General features: G+C 39.4%; 1 protein-coding gene across 2 annotated transcripts in view; it reads right to left on the reverse strand.

Annotated features, from left to right (window-relative positions):
• Positions 1 to 65: 65 nt before the first annotated feature.
• ahcyl2b (adenosylhomocysteinase like 2b) overlaps positions 66 to 20373 on the reverse strand; it is a 40463-nt gene continuing 20155 nt past the window's right edge. Inside the window, exons 2-17 of one of the 2 annotated variants that reach the window (XM_026922878.3) lie at positions 11716 to 11824; positions 11272 to 11415; positions 10748 to 10848; positions 10545 to 10647; positions 10360 to 10454; positions 10142 to 10248; positions 7727 to 7843; positions 7515 to 7578; positions 6481 to 6569; positions 6113 to 6183; positions 5155 to 5249; positions 4920 to 5018; positions 3601 to 3669; positions 3312 to 3390; positions 2458 to 2578; positions 66 to 2322 (exon numbers count right to left, since the gene is read on the reverse strand). In XM_026922878.3, coding sequence (XP_026778679.1) covers positions 2316 to 2322; positions 2458 to 2578; positions 3312 to 3390; positions 3601 to 3669; positions 4920 to 5018; positions 5155 to 5249; positions 6113 to 6183; positions 6481 to 6569; positions 7515 to 7578; positions 7727 to 7843; positions 10142 to 10248; positions 10360 to 10454; positions 10545 to 10647; positions 10748 to 10848; positions 11272 to 11415; positions 11716 to 11824 — 1470 coding nt within the window. In that variant the 3' untranslated portion in view covers positions 66 to 2315. Of the gene's footprint in view, positions 2323 to 2457; positions 2579 to 3311; positions 3391 to 3600; positions 3670 to 4919; positions 5019 to 5154; positions 5250 to 6112; positions 6184 to 6480; positions 6570 to 7514; positions 7579 to 7726; positions 7844 to 10141; positions 10249 to 10359; positions 10455 to 10544; positions 10648 to 10747; positions 10849 to 11271; positions 11416 to 11715; positions 11828 to 20373 lie in introns of both variants that reach the window. The other variant, XM_026922877.3, reaches the window with a different exon arrangement.

Below are 20373 nucleotides of genomic sequence, written 5' to 3' on the forward strand. Positions count from 1 at the left end.
GACAACCTCAGCTAACCTTTCACACGCTAGTGCAAAACAAAACCACAGGCTGCAATACCTGAAAATTTCCTCCAATACATTTTCATGACTTTTATTTTATTCTTTCAGGTTACATATTGATTATTGCTCATCTACCATCAATTTGAAATATTTAAACATTGCTTTGACAAAGTAACATTAAAGATTCTCTTATTTGTACTGAATACAATAAATACAGGAGTGGATCTGATTTAGTTCCTACTAAGCTCGTTTCTATACGAGATGCTGGTGTTAACTCGCTGCACATGCTGCTGTGGGACCACTGATCATGTCTGCCTTAGACACAGGCCTGGATCCAGAGTCAACAGCAACACTGCGACAAAATTCTGACCGTGCAAAAAACCCGTACACACACGAGCCCCCTCAAACACACATGCAAATGTATGCACACCCAAACACAGACAGACAGAAAAAATAAATGAAAAAAAAAAAAAAAATTAAGACACATCAAGGTCAGCACAAGTGTTGTCGACTGAACACAGACAGATGGAGAAACTGACAGACAGTTGGGGCAATAACTCCAACTTGAACATGATTATACAGTATAGGGCTTCGGTACACAAACTTAACACCAAGTGTATCTGGGGCATAAAATACGACATCATTAGAGTGACTGCTGAGGGATTTAATGAAGTGTTTCAGGTGTTGTGGTATAATAATGCTGAGCCTGGCAACACCTTAGGAGGACAAGCGATGTGAGACCTGCGTAACACTGTTATAACCAGAATAAACATACAAATCCAGGCATTTGAATTGTAGAGATGTGTGAATCTGATGCATTAACACTAAAATCTAAGACTTGTGTATTGTTGGACTCAATAAACTATTTTGCTATGCAGTGAAAGAAGACAATGGCACAGGAAGCACAGCTATATGGAGTCTGAAGAAGCAGTTCACTCCCTTTATGAGACACATACAGAGTTGAAATAGCCACCTGTCATAAAGGTAATTTTAAAAGTGTAGTGAAATAAAGGGCCGGATTTTGTCCCATTTCAATAAGCCATTCAGTCAAGGCAGCTTTGAGAACAGTTATGCCAAAGCAGTTTGTTCCAAACATCCCTTAAAAACACTGAAATGTGCACCGAAGTCACTCTTTGTTTCACCTAATCCTCCCATTTTAGACAAATCCTGGAGGGCCTGGCTAAGAAACTGGGTACCGGCCTGACTATACATTTGGTATTTCATCAAAATAATCTTTACTTCACAGTATATAAATCGAACGTTTCAGTACATTTAACATTACACTAAAACGTAATAGAACATTTAATTTGCTTATCTCTATATTAATACAGGATGATCTCATGGGAACAGAAACAGGAAGTAGAAGATAGAAAAATCTTAATTTTCTGTATAAATATTTAAATATACACCCCTGTGAATGATTATACAGCCTGAAAAGCATCTGCAGTAATGTAATAACGTGGTAAGAAAATCAAGAACTAGAGTGTGAGAAATGCTCAATAGAGGGAACATTTTAAAACATTAATACTGGCTTCATTTCAACACCGAAACAGCACGAGCCTCTTTGGGAGAGACACTGAGATGGTCACAGTCAGGCCACTGAATTAATGTGTCCAGTTGTAGTGACAGCGGGGTAAAGAGGCTCTGCCCCCACGTTTATCAGTGTCCAGTTAAAATTTGACTAGCTTACTGTGATTAAGAACGGAAAAAAAAAAAAAAAAAAATCCTAAAATTTTAGTAAAAATCAATTTTTTAAAAATAATCATTTCTCAATGCTGTGAACAAAGAAAAGAAAATATATAATTGGGACCCTTGGACCCAGCCATAACCGTGTCCCAACCTACCATTTCACAAAAAGAAAGAAAGAAAAAAAAACCCCACAGAAGTAGAAAATAAGGACAACAGGACAAACTGCTTGTCCAACACAAAATCATTAAAGGTCAGAAATGATACATTAGTTTCTTTTTTTTTCAGCTTCGTCAAATTAGCTTAGCTAACATTAAACAAAAGATCTCTAAATGGATTACATACAACTAACACATGAATCTAAAGAGGATGAAAGGGTGAAGTCTCCATAAAGATGGTGCTAGGATGGGCCACTAGCAGTAGCAGCTCATAAAAGGATTAGAGTTATGCTATTTGTAGCAGAAAAATAAATAAAAACTGCTGCAGCCATTGCAAGACATGCCCAAGGCTCCAGCCAATCAGCACAGAGCCTCTCTCTCCCCCCTGACAGAGAGGCTGAACCCCAGCTTCCCCTGGATTGATGAGTCTGGCTAAATTCTCTAATCTTCATTTTCCATTGGCGAGGTGCTTTAATACCTGCAACAGAGATTATTATAGGTTGGTCATATTATATGACGTAATGTGTAGATAGTTTGGCACAGAGAATTCAAAAACATGACCAAAAGAAAAACAGGAAGCAGTAGATGTCATGGCTCTGTAAGGCATACTTGCCTGTAGTAATTTGGCTTGAAGGGCCCGTTTTTGTTTAGGCCTAGATACTTGGCCTGCTCATCGCTTAGTTCAGTGAGATGGGCATCAAATGTGGGCAGGTGAAGGCTGGCCACATATTCATCTAAACAAGACACACACATCAACAGTCACAAAAAATTACAGTAAAATACCAGATGTGACACTGTGCGCAGCTATGTGTTTAAATTAAAGAACAAAAAAGCACATCAGTTCTTGGCATAATATGTGCCAGTGACACTGTCTAGTCTAATTTGGATGAGTAGTAAAAAGAAAACAGGAAGAAAAACTCCTCAGTTTCAATCAGGGAGTGTAAATGTGATGAATGCCTGATTTCCAGCCTTGACTAATTACCTTCCGGATAATTCTCTTGGAAATGAAACAGCTTCCTTCTTATGCCATCAGTCACAGCTCCCTAAAATACTTTCTTTTGTTCAACTGTTTACTGTAGTGATGCTAAGGTACAGGTTAGAGGGAGGGAGGGAGGGAGGGATGGGAGCGCGAGAAAGAGCGAGAAAGGGTGCTGAATGGTGCAGTGAGCACTAGCAGCAGTCTCTGACAGGCTGACCTATATTCTGCTCTCCCTGAAAAAGCCAGTACTGGGACACACATGGTTACGCTCCAAGCAGGAGACGGCACACATGCTTAATCATTCAGCACAGCGCAGTCTGCTGACAAACTGTTAGAAAAATCCCTCATCACTATATGCAACACAGCAGGAAAAAACTCTACACACGCAGGCACAATACCAGCTCGCTATATGTGAACAGTAAGTATGACTCATCAGTAAATATCTTTATTACACATATATTACATACACATAAAAATGTGCATCTTACCCATCTTCTTAGGCAGCAAGTAAACATCCTGTTTGTAGCGGCCCTCTGGAGCATTGTACAGCTCTATCAGAGCCAGAGCCTGGGGGAGGAGACAGAACTCGGTCACCATGACAACAGTGCGGTTGTATGCACAGGCATACACACATGCATGAGTACGCACGCACGCACACACAGGCCAAAACACTGCCACTGAATGAGCAGGCAACAGCGTCTCTGCTCGAAAGCGGAAGTAAATTCTCAACCAGCAGCTACCGCTTTAACGTAAGTGACGGTGCTCTGAGTCTCTCACCTGGGTCGTGGCTGTGATGGACAGGACGAATGTCGGTACAGTAGAACAGCTTAGGTTGAGGAGGCGACCCTAATTGAACACATACACATTCAGATAAATATACAAACGCATGATCACACACACATACACAGTCTCATGCTTTTATTAATGTGTTGGTGGGTGGAGACCAAATATTATGATATCATCAAAATTCTGGACTGCAATCGATATACATATTTATATGCAGAGACTAACAAATATAACATAAGTTATAACAAACATAATTAACATTCTTAATATCCATATAAATCACTCCAAATCATGCCATTTTCCATAGCCAGTTCTCCATCTTCATTTTTTTGATACGTGGATTTGACAGAAGCTTATCCTCTCTGCTTTACCGTGAGGAAGCTGAACATAATGCCCTATTTATACGTGATGGATCAGCCCTGGCACAAGCGACATATGAATATACCATAATAATGGTGTTATACACATGAGAATTTTTGTAAATACTTTTTTAAATCCCAGGTACACTACTGAATGCATCATCAGAGCAGTCAGATAAAACACTGTCCACAGTCCCAAGGCATACAGTACTGTGCAAAAGTCTTAGGCACATGAAGGTAGGTACTGGTACTGAAACTAAATGTTTCTACATTAAAAAAATACTATAAAGAGCAGTAAACAGTAATGAAACAAAGTCAATATTTGGTGTGACGACCCTTCCCTTTAAAAAAAGAAAATAGTAGTCTGAGGTACAGTGTGTGCAGTTTTATAAGGAAATGAGCTGGAAGTGTTACTGAGCATCTTGCAGAAGCAGCCACAGTTCTTCTGGATACTTTGATTGTCGACTCGCTTCTTATTTCTGCAGCGAAACCCAGCAGCCTTCATTATGTTTTTTTGTCTGAAATGTGTCTCTTATGGAATCTGCTGCTTTCTTTACTGACATACAAACATTTTTCTGTAACATTTAATTTTGTGCTAGAAAACTAACGTTTGGAAATCTAAAATGTTTTTGTACTGAATCAATAATGTAGAAGTCATAAAATAAAAATCTATAACAAAGTTTGTACTAAAAAAAAAAAAATAGAGTGCCTAAGACTTTTGCACAGAGCTGTACATGTAAGTAACTAGTAACATTTTAAAGCAAAACAATGTTGTCTTTATGGCTCAACTGTGATAGGCATGGTACTTGAAAATCTCTACTGGTTGCAAAATCCTTACTGGCGTTTCATTCATACTGATGTACCACTTACCACTATACAAAAGGTCAGCAACTTGTGTGTTTTTCTATAGGGGCTGAAAGGAAGATGAGATGATCTCGGTTAGAACCTCACCTCTGCCAGTAACACTATTCTCTTGCCATCAGGCCAGATGACATGATCCACCTGTGATCTCACACGCTCCCAGGTCAACTCAGGGGTCCTCAGACTGGCCTGAAACACACAATACCAGTCAGCAAATGTATGAATTAACACAGAACCTTTTTTTTACACTAATACAGAAAGATACTAAGCTGCTAACTGTTCGCTGGCAGTCGCACAGTGCCTGAGGTCATTAAGGTTTGCTCACCACATCGATCTCAGTGTTAGAGTGGCCCATGTTGCAGACGATGCAGCCGTTCTTCATACGGTCCAGGTTTTCTCTCACCACCACGTTCTTGTTCCCTAAGAGAAATAGAAAAATCTTTTAGCCATTATTTAATTCTGCTCAGTACATTCAACCAGAATTAATGATCCGAGACAGCAACTAAAAAAGGCTGTATTGTACTGTCACTTTACAAGGACAAGTTATTTGCTGAAACATTTCTTCTGAACTTACTAAGCAGCTCTACAAGCGTGTACAGCAGTAACAGAAAAAGAGTCTGACACCTGATCAAAAATGATTCAGAAATGACCCAAAACACATGAACAAAAAACTATGAACATTCCAGGTTTTTGGAAGAGTAGGAGGTTCTAAGGTACTTCCAGGCTGTCAAACAGTGGGTGGTTAGTAAACAGGTAAAAATACATGTTTTGTTTGTCACTTCAAACAAAATATGTCAGACAGTGTCACCTCATCTGATGAAGACCACGCAAACAAGACAAACACAGCGTGTTGGGATGCAGACTTTAAAAATGTATTTAGCTAAGCTACAAAACACATGTTTTATTACAAAATATGCAATTAACAAAAATGTGGCCAAATGTCTGTAAGAAACAGATCAATTACATTGAAAGGGAATTGTGTTGCCAAGCAACTGATGAGAAATACATCATTTCATCAGTTAAATGTGTGTGTGTGTGTGTGTGTGTGTGTGTGTGTGTGTGTTATCAGTGCTGCTGGGTCAATGAAACAGTAAACTGACTTAAAACACTGCTTCCACCTTGCTACTGGGAAATGGAGTTAAACTAATCTAGCTAATTTGTAGCAATCCTACTACTCAACAATTGGGCTGATTGGATAACTGCATAAATGAGCAGGTGTACGGGGGTTCCTATTAAAGTGGACGGTGAGTGTATTTACATATAGGAGTGTTAGGAAAACAAACCTGTGCAGGTGATGACAATGTCCACTTGTCTGATGACCTCATTCAGTTTGACCAGCCTGAAGCCGTCCATGCTGAGAGATCAAGAGACAATGATAAACAAAAACGAGCTGAGGAATCACAAGATTTATTGAAATGGAACAGTTAACAGTTGTCTCAAACCTAATTTACATCTGTTCTACAACAAAGACTGAATACTGATCTTCCCTTGACGACTCAGAAAGCAAGCATCTGCATGTGTATGTGTATGTGTGTGTGTGTGTGCCTCTGACTGTAAAAATACAGTCTCCTTCCCCCTGCTACTTAAAAAGCATGTGTAACTATGCATCAAGCCCCACTATATCCCCACATTTCATAAACAAGAAGCTTACCAGGCCTGCAAAGCACAAATAGGGTCAATTTCTGTGACATAGACAATGGAGCCCATTGCCTTCAAAGCAGCACAGCAGCCCTTTCCAACCTAAACACACATGTTCGGTGTCAGGCTTGTATCACAAACACAATATCCAAGACTTAATGGTTATGCTTCACACCACCTAGTGGCCATGCTGGGATTTGTAACAACAACAACAACAACAACAACAACAACAACAATAATAATTATAATTGATTTAAAAAATAAAAAAAAAGCTTCACAGTTGCATAGACTAATCAACTAGTCACCACTGTGGGGCTGTTGACTAGTTTAAAAAAAAAAAAAAAGAAAAAAAAAAGCAAGGCAGACGGTTGAGAAAAGCAGCCTAAATGTACATAAATCAGGAAATATTTCAGACTAGATGAAGCCATTTCTATAATCAACTGCGGGACTAAGCTGAGAAAAGTCTCTCTTACATGCATGTTATCATTTTCATATTATTTTTATGGATAAATATAAATGTGTTTTTCTAAATCCCACTCCTGCCCACTCTCAAAGGAATTCCGACCAATCCCGAGATCCTGCCTGCTCGCACAGTTATTTGTAACCATCCCCAATATTTTCTAATGCACTTAATATTTCCAAAAATATAAACAAATAATTACAACCACAGCGACCCTTTAACAGAATTAGTAAAGATAACTGAATAAATGAACGAATAAGTAAATCCCAATTTACACCAGATGTGATAAATACACCACTCAGTATGTCCCATGTTAATCAACGTGCCCTTTCTTTGTCCCGCAACCTTTATATCAGATTCTCCATTCCTGTCTTTAACAGTACAGTCTAAAGAAAGGTTAAAGCTGGAAATGTAATTCGTGGCCTGTTAATGGCTGTTAACCTAAGTTCTTTGTTTTACTGCTTTGTTTTTTTTTTTTTATTACTGGTCGACTAGGAAAAAGTTGCGCAACCCCTAGTGTAGGCATATATAAAATGCACACATATATAATGCACTGGAATGTCAGTGTGCTAATGGCTGGCTCTCACCTCTCCGTAACCACACACCACCACCTGTTTCCCTCCAAACATCACATCAGTGGTCCTCTTCAGACTAAAAGAAACACACAAAGAAAAACATATATAAGCTACGGAAATTATTATAGATGTATCTTTATCTACAGATGTATCTTTTAATACTACTAAGAGAACAGGACTTGTTTAATTAAATATCTTCCAGCCAGAAGCGACGTTTGACTTACCCATCCAGAATGGACTCGCGGCAGCAGTAGAGGTTGTCAAATTTCTGCTTGGTGACTGAGTCATTGACGTTCATGGCAGGCACACACAGTTTGCCAGCCTTTGACAGCTGGTACAGCCTAGACATCAGGAAAAACCAGAAAATTAAATTTACCCATGCTAACTACAGGACGCCTTTAAATGAACCGAACTAGAGGTCTTCACTGGTCCACTTGGATCCGAAAACGGGTAATTTAAAATAAATGTGCTTTTTCCAAATGGACCCAATCAGACCCAAATCCCTTTAACGGAGTGTCTATTTACAATAAACAGCCCATCTTGTTGGCAGAGGCTTTTTGCACTAACCCCACGAACCAATGTCTGGTTGTGATAGACAACAATACAAAAGACGTCATATCGTATCGACACACCGTATCGACGTAGCGCGTAAAGCACATTGACTTTTGACCGACCAAGTTACCTTCCTTCTTTTGCCGAACTCGTTCTTCTCCCTTTTCCCATCACATAGGCTATCAGATCAGAAAGGCGTTTATTTTTAATATAAATGAACGAACTATTCAAAAAGTGGAAATAAAGTGCCTCACTAAGATTTAATAATAAAGTGTTTATCAGGTTTAAGGGGAAGGTGTATATAGAGGGCTTTTGTCCCAATAAGGCGGCATCCATTTAATAATTTTAATAAATATATGATATGATAATAATTTATGATAATTTACACTCAATATGTTATTATTGCATACTGTTTTATAATGTACTACAATACTGAGTTGCAAATATCTGCACTGAGCCTTTTTATTTACACTTAGCCTATTGCAAAGAAAATATTGGCATTTGACGTCAATGCTGTTTACGTTCGGGTCCAGTCGGGTTCGAAAATAAATGCCATCGGGTCGGGTCGGACTCGGGTCTAATTTCATCGGGTCTGTCTCGCGTCGGGTTTTTCTTTTAAAAAATTAATTTATGCACGTCGGGTTCGGGTAAGAAGTGATTCGGGTCGGGTATGGATTTTAGGACCCGAGAAGACCTCTAAACCAAACGATCTCTGGAGTGAAAATACTGTTTGAATGCGGTAATGCGAACAAAAGGTTTAACTAAGCAAAACAGCAATTAGGTTACATACATTGATGGCTAAAAGAGCATAGAAATGCTGTCAAATGCTAGGTTTATACAGTCCTGTGCCATTTTGTACATTACTGAGTTTGTGTTATAGTTTTGTATTTACTTCTCATATTTCCACAAGCTTCTTTACCATCAGATAATGATCTGAGACAATCATCTATGCAATCTACTGAATGGTTTAACAGAGATTATAAATTATTTTATAATTAGTGTTTACAAAATAGATTAAATTTTAAAAGTGTTTGTACACAGTGTATAATAAAAAAGGAAATAAAATGTCATTTCTAACAGTTCAAACAAACCGTTCCTTAATCAATTAGCAGCTGATCAGAAGCTTTACTGAAAGATGAAATGGAGTATAAATGGCACATGCACTTTTAGAGACCACCGCCACTCAAATATTCCAAAGGAACAAAGATTCGAAGACTGTATGAAAACACCACAAGAACAATTACAACTAAACACAAAAATCAGCTGCAGAGGAAATACACAAAAACATGCAGTCTCAGTGGCATTAAAAGCTAACTGTAAACTCTTCAGTGCAAAGTGCTTATGCAATTCTCGTTACATAAACAGAACAGAGCAGAAATGTGAGAACATCTATGCTTAAAACAGTACTGAGCTACAACAAGAAACAGTAGGAGTCTAATCTCGCATTTCAAAAACCTCACTCATCTATAACCTCAACCACAATAGTACATTATGTTCTGTACAACAAGTGTAGCGATTCCTATTTCCAGCCACTAGATGGCAGACACAGTTTGCCAGTGATGGATAGCTGACAGTGAAGCATAGCTCCAGTTATGCTCTGAAGCGAGATGTAGACACCCCAAGATGACCCTCTCCACACACACAAAAAAAACCACAAGTCCAAAAAATATGAAGAACACAAATTATTCTGAGAAATTAATTTCAGATATTAAAAACTAACATCAGTGTCACTGTTAAGTCACATAATCTTAAGTCAGCAGCTCTGAAATTCAAATCTAGTTCCTGAGCTGCTGTTCAGTTCGAGTCTGAGCAAAATGTGCATTTATCAGGATCCTTTATCAGGATGTAATTTAATGTTGACCAAATGAATATTTATGTAGCCTACTGTCACTTTAAGTGCACAGAAATATTAGCAAAAATGTTAAAGTCTCATGTCTTAGATAAACAAGTAATAAATCATAAATATATCATAAATGAAGTCCAAGGGAAAGACTCGAACATATTGTTGGTATGTGTCAAACACATACTGGGTGAAGAATCTCAGGACTAGGTGTCGTTTTAAAGGGAACATAAGGCTAGCTGCTTACCTGTGAACTCCAGTCACACTTTCCTCCACAATGCCTTTGATCTTCTTGAACATGTTGGGGTATTTCTTATAGATCCAGTGTGTCAGGTCTCCACCATCATCCAGAATCTGAAGCAGATTTGACAAAGAAAGGCGAGTTTGGAGGCTTTATAGTCAGAGGATGAAGCTATAAAGCCAGTTATGCAGGCGAGGCAGACAACCTGCAGGTTCCCCTCTCACCATGTTGGGTTGCCAACCCTCCACGTTCACACAGCGATCGATGCACCACCAGAAATCATCCTCAGACTCACCCTTCCAGGCAAACACAGAGAAGCCTGCCAAAGAGATGAAGAAAAGAGTCAGAGAAGACTACTGCGAAACAATACACGGAGAGGGAAAAGAAAGTGAGGAAGAAGCACTCTCACCTCCCTCTGCCAGGGCGGCTGCCACCTCATTCTGGGTGGAATAGATGTTACAGGCAGCCCACCTGCACTGAGCACCCAATGCAGACAGAGTCTCCATCAGCACCTATTTACACATGCATACACACAAAACATACAAAGACGTCAAAGATCCGTGCTGGTCTCATGTGTGTACAAACTTGCGATTACAGGCACAGGTTACTTACAGCAGTCTGGGCCGTGATGTGAGTGCAGCCCACCACTTTAGCTCCAGCCAGGGGCTTTTCTCCCTGAGCTCTTTTCCTCAGAGCCATCAGAGCAGGCATCTCTGTAAAGCAACACACCCAGTATAGACTTTGAGTGTAATGACAATATGTGTCAACACGATAACTAATCTGTGATCAGGAATTCTACAATTTTTAAAGAAGATGCATAGCTGCTACTTGGTTGTGCTTTTAACCGATAAATGATTAAAACAGGAAAGGAAAAGTAGCTACAGAGAGAACAGAGGAGCATGAACGAGCAGAAAATAGTGTGTGCTCAGTGTTTGGCTGGTTATTAGGGGGGTGAAGTGGGAAGCCCAGGAAGAGCACAGCATGCTCCACTCCACCCACAGACACATGCACCCCAACAGCATATATGAACATCATCGCTATAACATTTTTTGCAAACTGTTGTGAGTTCGTTCAGGCACCACCAGCTCACATGCAATTGTATATTAATACAGACTAAAGTGGTTTATCCAACCTACCTTGCTCAGCAATTTCAATCTCTCTGCGACCAAACTCAGCCTGCTTGATGTTCTTGATGCAGAAATCTCCATTGCCCTTGGAGTTCTTCTGCTGCTTGTCTCGAGGAGAGGTCTCATCATCCGAGCTATCGGTGTAGGAGGCAGCTAGTGGGACAAGGAACAGCGCATGATCCAAAAATCCACTCACACTACTAATGGTCTGTAGTGAGCCATAATGTTGATTGTGTGTTTTCAACATGGTGACTTGCAGGATAAGAGGATTTCTTTTTTTCTTCTAAAAGAAAATCCTGTTTTATCAGTGAAAAACCTAAAGATCCAACAAAACTCTTTCCCTTAGACAGAGACCTGAAATCTCCTCAGACACACCTGACCACCCTACATATAGAATTATAAAAATCAGCTTCTTTAATGACGGAGTGAAAGTGTCTATGCATCATTTTGTACCTGAGCTGTAGCTATCTGTAGAGGACTGAGAGATGGAGCGAGACAGAGAGCGGCGTCCGATCTTGGTGGGCCGTTTGTTAAACTCCTGCTTCTGGTCTGCAAACTGGATCTGCTGCACGGTGGAGAAGAGGAGAAAGAATATGGATGAGACTAATGGCAGTGTTTACAAGCAAACTAAACCCAGTACATGTCCATAGCCCTAATGTTGGGGTGTTAAGATTTGAAACCTAGTATGATAACCTGGTCTAAACTTATCACAGATCACAAGCAATTGGTGAAAATTAAAGCAAAATACTATTAAAAGAGAGAAAGCTTTCTGAATTGACAGTCAAGTATTTGTGCTGATGGGTTGCATGTTGGCCGTTCACATTGCTCAGTCCATAGCAGATTTAGTTTACAGACAGCTGTCACGATGCAAGGAGAAATTATTACAAATCTTTCAAAAGGTGTTCTGTATTAAAAATTACAGACCCCATCTTTAGCTTTCTTACACATAATAACTGTTCCTCAGCATTGCTTCGAACTACTGAAACCTGAAATTACACAGTGAGGCTGTAGTCAGCTACAACTTCAGTCATACCCGAAACCTCAACCGCTCAATGTTGCCCCACCTCTCTTATCAGGTTTATATTTACAGGATTTGGCAAACACTCTTCTTTCTCTGACCAATCAGCAGTGCTGGTCCAGGAACTAGAACCGACAATGGCTCCTCCGGGGGGAAAAGGTGCCTGAAGTCTCTGAAAACATTGTGGAAATGTACCCCATGAGGTGGGTGGTAGCAACCGTCGGATGTGTGGGTAAACTGATGTTACTATTCATGGCATGGCAGCTGCCAGGAAGAGAACGATGTCTGTGTTGTGAGAGGATTAAAGTACAGCATACAGATAATGCCTCCGTTTATGACATTATCTGAATGAACAGCAGCTCTCAAATCCCTCTGCTCTATCAAGTGATATTAAAAATGGCAGTCTTGCATAAGAAGGCCATGCAAACAAAACATCATATCAACGCTAGTGTAATATTAATCATTATCCATTGTAATCATCAATGACAATTAATGAATGACCATGTATACACTGATAGACATATTCAGTACTCAAGGTCGATTTTCTGCATATCTGGCTAAGTGAAATAGCCTCCTGATCAACAATTAACTCAGTGCTGCTTACTTTCTGCACACAGTGTATTGGAGAAAATGTTTCATAATCCAATACACAGCCTTAAACCTTTAGTCTTTAAGTCCACACTCGCCAAAAATGGGCTTCCGTTGGATGAAGCAATGGTTTGTGCTAGATATACAGAGCCTGTTAACTACTGCTGAAAGTATAGCATTCAGGAAATTCTGAACCATCCCTTCACTTGTCACTACAACAGTGCTAAACTTTCCTGTCTAACTAACTGAAAATCAACCATCCTTTTCCATAAACACCGGTGAGACTGAAAAAGTCCAATACTGAGCGAACTATAATACTAACAACGACATTTTCAAGCTCTTGCCCCATTCTAAAAACATTTATCAAACCTATAATTTTAAGGAGAACAGGGATAGCCTTGGTTTAGCTGGCAAACAGTCTCAGTCATGTTGAAGCCCACAGAGTGTGACACATTGAGCATACAGCTATGACTCACACACACGGTCTCTCTGTCTCACACGCATGTATGCAGAAAACCTTGACTTTTTGTGTGCTTTGTGAAAAAGGGGTTTTGACTCACCACGTGAGATGTGTAACACAATAGCTCAAATTAAAAAGACAGAACCTTGACTCACATGGGGAGAAAGGCCACTGAGCCACTCGGATCTCACTGACGTGTCATCGTCAATGTTTCACAAAATGGTAACTAACTCTGGCTTCACAGAAACAAGCTTAGACAAGTTAGTTTTTCATTCATCTTCAACAACCGCTTTATCCTGGTCAGGGTCGCCGTGTACACACTATATATGTGACGCCAGCATGGCTAAGACTTTCCCCTCACACATGTATATACAGCATAAGCTCATCATTAAGCATTTAGTTAAGACCTGTGGAAATTCCCCACGGCTAGAACCAAATGCACACATTTGGACACACGCTGTCTCGTGCTTTTCTTAACAGAAACACAAACAGCAGATCAGAGACGTTCTCATTTTCCAAGCTTCAGCCTGCAATCACACACCAAATCCAACATCATCACAATGAATGCATGCAATGTGTTCTCTACTAGTGTTAAACCCTCACCAGCTCCATCTGGCAGTTAGCCAATAACAGTGCTCACACTATAGGGTTTACAGAGGTCAGCGGTGCTTTAAGAGACTTTACTGAACATACACACGAGCTTTTGTCTTCCCACTTTTCCCACAGGTCCTCCTCCACCCTGAGATCTGAACCCCACCCAGCAAGCCGCTCCTCTTACCTTTTTCACGCAAGGCTCGCTGCGCTCTCCATCCTTCTTTTTCAGCATGATTAAGAGGATGGAACTGAAGTGTGAAGAAGCACAGAAAGACAGATCTAGTGCTGCCTGGGAACGTTTATACCCCTTCACTCAAGGCTAGTCCTGCCTGGTTGCGCTGCCCATCCTGCACAATGCTCAATTGTTCGTTTTTTTATACCTCTCCCATCAGTCCTTTAATTGTTAATTGTTTAAAGCCTGGAAAGAACAGAGCTGTTTGAAATGAAGGCTAACAGTGGTTTTGTTCGGCTTAACCAATGTTTTAATCAGGCCACAGTGGGTCCAAAGTGTTGGTGTGCATGTAGAAGATTTTTCAGGTGAGAGTTTATGAGGTGATTAGAGTATTTTCATGCCCCAGAGAGAGGCTCTTGCCCAGGATACTTGCTTAAATAAAGGATGCTTTGTGCAAGAGCTTAAAAAGCAGGACATATGAGCAGAAGGGGGCAGGTCATGCTGCGTCAGCAACCATGTTATAGGACCTTGGTGAAACATGAAATGCTAGGTATCACTTTGACAGGATTGACTGGCTGGTTAAAAGTCATCTTTAAACCAAGGGCCCCCAAATGCAGCCAGCTGCCTTACAGAGGAATGAGAGTTTACCTTCAACCACGAGAAACACAAAAGGTTGAAGGATTTAACATCTGCTTACCTTAATGATTCACAAGAATATTAACTTTGGGACTTTCTGTCCTGATCTACTCTTCTGAGCTAACAAGACACTAGAAACGGGAAAAACAAACACTGAGATAAAGTGCAAAAACGCTTTAGACAAATTTATAAAGTGTCAAGTCTGAACAGAAAGTTCCCTTTTATTTCCCTTTTAATGTTTTAATGCTGCTAATTAAAGTGTTTGACTGACTTACATAGCCAACAGCGTTCGAGATACGCCACTGCCCTGCAGAATCTGAACAAACATGACAGAAGCTTAGTGAGCTAGCAAAATATGGTGAACGGCAACCAGATAAACAAGAGCTATTTACTTTATCTGTCTGATGGAGAAGCCCTGGCGGTGTGTAAAGATCGAATCATGCTCTTGCTTAGTCTGAGGAAGTGACATATTCCAGTATTGAAGAGCCCCAAGTTGGTAAAATCCTCCAAGAATTGTTTTTCACATAACCTCATATTCCTCTTCAAAATAAAAACTTCAATCTTTTTTTTTTTCTTTTCTCCAATCGATGGTTGGAAAAGTATGCGGGAAGACATAAAGCTAAAAACGTACAGACAAACTATGTTTACTGCTATTGAGTTCCTACTGTAGAGCAAGACCTGCCTCCAGGGGTGGGACATATATTGTTTTTGAGAGCATTTAATTGGACGATCACATAGGTTTAGATATGAATCACTGAACAATTTTGATTGTTTTTCTCAGAAGTAATGAACTAAAAAATTAAAAAAAGAATATTTCCAAAAGTTTTCTTGTCCAGATAGTTTCATACTGATGTCCATAACACTAAGGGAAAGGCACGAAAAGCTCTACAACACCAATTTTGATGTCAGGGGCACTTTAAATGCAGAAGATAAAGCATTTTAATCTCTGGTAATATGGGTGGATTATCAGAGAAAATCTCCATTTATGGCAATACAAGAAAGGTCATATGTTACTACAGAGACATATCCAGGCCTAAGCTGCACATCAAAGCACTAAAGCAAAAATGATGTCTTATGTAAGAGGGTGGCACATGTGCTGGGTGGTGTGTGTGTGTGTGTGTGTGAGACAGACAGCAGTGGAAACAGACCTGCCTGAGTACACACAAGCATACTAACACCACTGACTGATGGAATCTGTGCAGAATCGTGATGAATATAAAACAGAGCCGTGGAGAGCATGACAAACAAACAGAGCATGTAACACACGAGTGAATTTAGGTAAAATGTTTCACTTTGAGTTCATTTAGTGCTAAATCACTTGTCAGTGTCATTCAGGTAAATTCATTTGAGCCGCAGATTTTCCCCAACTCAGGGGTGGTCAAATGATAAATTTGTTAGCTAGCCCACTGGGCGAGTGGAAGCTCCAGTACACTTGCCCAATCTCATGTTTTGGGATTGGGATAGCTAACATAATAACGTAATTAGCTATTTAAATGCATTAATACAGTGTAAAGGAAATGATTGAGTATATGATCATCCTCGTCTAACAAAATTTAAATGTAGCACATCATGTTTGCACCCTCAACAAAAAGTTAGCAAGTCACTGGTCAACATGTGCTATAGTTACAGCATTAGAGTGTATTGCATCATTATATTTAAACATACGTACATAAAGTACATACGAAATGAAAAAATTTGTTTTGCAAAAGTCCTTTAAAAGAGTTTTGTTTTTCTCTTTTTCTGATTATTAAACCTACAGCCAGCCAACTACAAATAAACAGATAACCAAGACACTAAATCTGCTGGTCCTGGATGCCTATGCTAATGATGTGTCCACCACTACAATTATAATCTTTACGCATTGTACCTTCTAAACTGCGCGTGTGCCCCCACACACTTCTGATGATGCTTCCATGCAGAAAAAATAAATCAACGTCAAGATCCAAATCGCTGATGTGCTAATCCAAACAGAGACAGTCCCATATTCAGCCCCAACCACAAATAACACTTAGCTTAGCAAGCCATTGTCCAACACCTCTGACAATCACCCATTAAATCTTGTTAGTGCAGTGGTGCTGCATAGAGTTGTCTTCCCAGCTAAGGCTAACCAGGCAGGGACAGAGTGAGGCTCATGGGGTATTTCTGGTTAAACGGAAGAAGAGTCTGCACAATAGAAATAGGTTTTTGCAGCAAGAAATACAATTAGAGAGAACATTATTCTTCACCCTTACTAATTACTATACATTAAGGATGGCCTGTAAGTATGAAGCCATTGACCGCCAACATCACCACCTTAAATCATCCATTTGGGTGCAGGAGAGGAACGAAACAGTCTGCCCTGAGCCATGGAATGCCACTTCCGGAGTGGATGACTCTAGGCTGTGTGCCAAGGGAATTATTTAGGAGTCAATGGACAGGAGAGTAGGTGCACTGGTATAGTATAATGACTCCATCAAACAACGGTATCGCTCTAAAGGCTTTATGTAGTCATTAATGTGCTCTGTTTATTCAAACAAGACAACGGGACACTGGAACAAAGAAATACAGAAAGACAGGTTTAATAATCTTACTTTAAAGAACTGCCCTTTTTAGTCTTGGTATTTGGCTTGGTCCCAAATCAATGGTGCATTAAGCTCAAATCCCTACAGTGTATTCCACCACCGGAGACGGAGAAACACTGAGATAGAAGTTACATCACGTAACTGTTTATTTTTGGTGGAAATTCACATAAGTAGCTCTTCCTATAGCTACTACTGAATTAATACAACAATGCACTTTCTCTGAGAAGAACAAGCTGCCTCATCTAAAAACTGTTTGCAGACATATGAAAAAAATGCATTTACAACAGGTGAAGCAAGATTAATACAGTGATTTTCTAACACAAAGAGACAAGTGAAACCAACCAACCACATCTTTTTGAACTGCTGCCATGCTGTGACACAGAGTATCGTAACACACTCAGAAGAAAGTGCTATCTACCCTCTTCCACATACTTGAGCTCACAGATGCTCACGATTGGCTAGCACCACTGTGACTGACATGGGAGAGAGTACGTCATTCCTTCCACTCCAACTCCCAACGACAGGACAAACACTTTTCTGTCGTGTCATTCGGGAGCCCACAACTTTTGTAATGTGACAATATTCCAAGACTTTACGTACCACAACATTTATAACTATAACCTGAATTAATGAATAATTAAAGACTGCAATGGATTATGCACAATAACCTGTCTTACAATAGTTCCTTTGAAAAACTGACACTGCTTCGAGGGAAACTGGAGCTAATGAATATATTTTAGTGAAATACTGTGGTTTGCCATAGCTAGTGATATCACTAGTGTGTTGATTGCGTGACATAACCATGGCAACTTATTCTCAATTCTCTATGTGTTGTGTTGTCCAGATTTACATTTTATCATCTTCGCTTGGCTACTCACAGTCATTATAAATTTTTTATAACTGACGAATGGTTTTCACAATGTGTTATCACTGTTGCTAAATATAAATATGTAAATCTAGATAAATACCATCACTAGCTAACCTTGCTAAACGTGCCGTTCTGGATGGTTATTCAACTATTTCACTGTGATCCATCCGCCAGAGTTTAGAGCTGTGCAAACAGTCAGTTTCCACAAGAAGAGGCCACAAGAACAAAGCATTTACAGAGGTTCATATTACTAACCAAACCTGTGAAGAATTTGGAAGAAAACAGTCCTTTGACTGTATATCGATCTCTCTGAGCTGAAAGTGAGCCCGTGCTATAGCCTATATAAAGACCATGTAGACGCTATACATTCAGTACAGCTGAACTGCAGTGCCACAGGTTAAGAGGTCAAAAAACTCCCCATGTCATGCTGTGGTCAAAGATAATAAACAGTACACATATGGTCAAAATCTGATGATAGATACGGTGGGAATGTGAAAGAGGAACAGAGAACTACAACAGCAACAAGGATCTTGCAACCTAATGAAGCCACTCAAGTGACTATAATAATAAGAAGAATAAGAAGAAGAATTTTTCACTTTTTCAGCTTCTCATTATGAAGCATTTGCACTAGCCATCCTTAGCGTCACTTATTCATTCTTGTAAGTACACTGTTCCTGTAGCTGTGGTGGAAGGCAGAATCAATGGTGCAGTCTAGCCAGGAGCCACAAACACACAGGCAACAGTTTGTGCTGGAACTTTCACTTCTACAAAATTGGGATAGTTACATAATAAGACACTTAGATCATACTGAATCATTTGGGTTAAGATGCCTACGATTAGCAGGGAGCTTTTGCATCTAGGAAATATGAAGATGGTCTACTGCGACTAAGCAGAAGAGTGAAAAAAGAAAAAAAAAGAAAGAAAAGGGTGGGGTGCACCTTTGGGCTGAGCCCTGGACATCTGAAATGAGCTGGTACAATAAGGTATATGCACGAGCCGAACTACTGACTGGCTGAGAGCATACATTTCATACGTGAGTTTTCCTTAATACTAGGATTGTTAATGATTAATTGAAAACTGATTAATTGCCATTAAGAATTTAGTCGACTACGTTATAAAATTGAGCAACTTCCTGGCTTCGATAAGGCTACCTTAAATAAAGAAATTTGTCATGCTTATCAATTCTACACAAGAAAATGCAATGTAATTAATATGCACACAATAAAGCAATAATAAAGCAATGCACACAATAAAGCAATAATTTCACAAATCAGTGGAAGAAGAAGCAGTGAGAAGAGTGTTATGGGTGAAAAGGGGTCGTGTGTGAAGGTCTGAAATATAAGAGAAAGGTCAACCATGTTAGCACACTGACACTTGTGTATACCTGGAACATTTTAATGACATGCTTATTTTCTTCAATAAAGAACAGCAGGTCTGTGGATATGCTGCTTGGCATGTTTCATCCCAAAGTTTTCCAGCTTTACTATTTCAGTTAACTAAAGCAACAAAATGGTGACTTGTAATTAGCATAAGTTGAAGTTATACTTCAGCATTAGTTTTTTAAAAAAATTTATTTTCCTTTAAAGTCAGTTATCTATAAAGATATGGGCTATATTTTATATAGATTTTGCATGCTGCCTTGCGTTTGTCAATAATTAACTGTTCATTAACATTAGAAATAATCAATCACAGAAAAAAATAATACTTCTTTATACCTTTACATATATTTTTCTTGGCCCGCAACTGTTAAACTAGGGAAACTGGCAAGAATTTGGACAAGATATTAATCAAAACACAACTATTTTCTTTTCAATAATATACCTGTAGAGACAGATATTTGTTCCCCAAGGACATGACATTAGTACAGTTTTAACTAGCATGATCTTTCCAACAATAAAGCATTGAACAAGGTTTGATCTTTGATACTGTTTTTTTTTTTTTTTTTTCTCCAGTCAACAGACGTAGAAGGTGAAGACTGATGAGTCCATGATCAGTATTCATAAACAGAAGGCAGTGCAAAGGGCAGCAGTGGAAAAATCAGAGCAAAGCAATCACAGACTCTCATAACACCTTTAATACAGTCGACTGATTCAATACCACACTAACAACGTCTTTGTGAAATTAATAAATAACATGTAGTAATAAAGCTTTGTGTTATTGCGTTAAATGAGCTGTACACAATGCGTGTGCATAGTAATCCCTCTCTGTGAAGCG

Source organism: Pangasianodon hypophthalmus, chromosome 18, assembly GCF_027358585.1.
Source record: "Pangasianodon hypophthalmus isolate fPanHyp1 chromosome 18, fPanHyp1.pri, whole genome shotgun sequence".
Lineage (NCBI taxonomy): Eukaryota > Metazoa > Chordata > Actinopteri > Siluriformes > Pangasiidae > Pangasianodon > Pangasianodon hypophthalmus.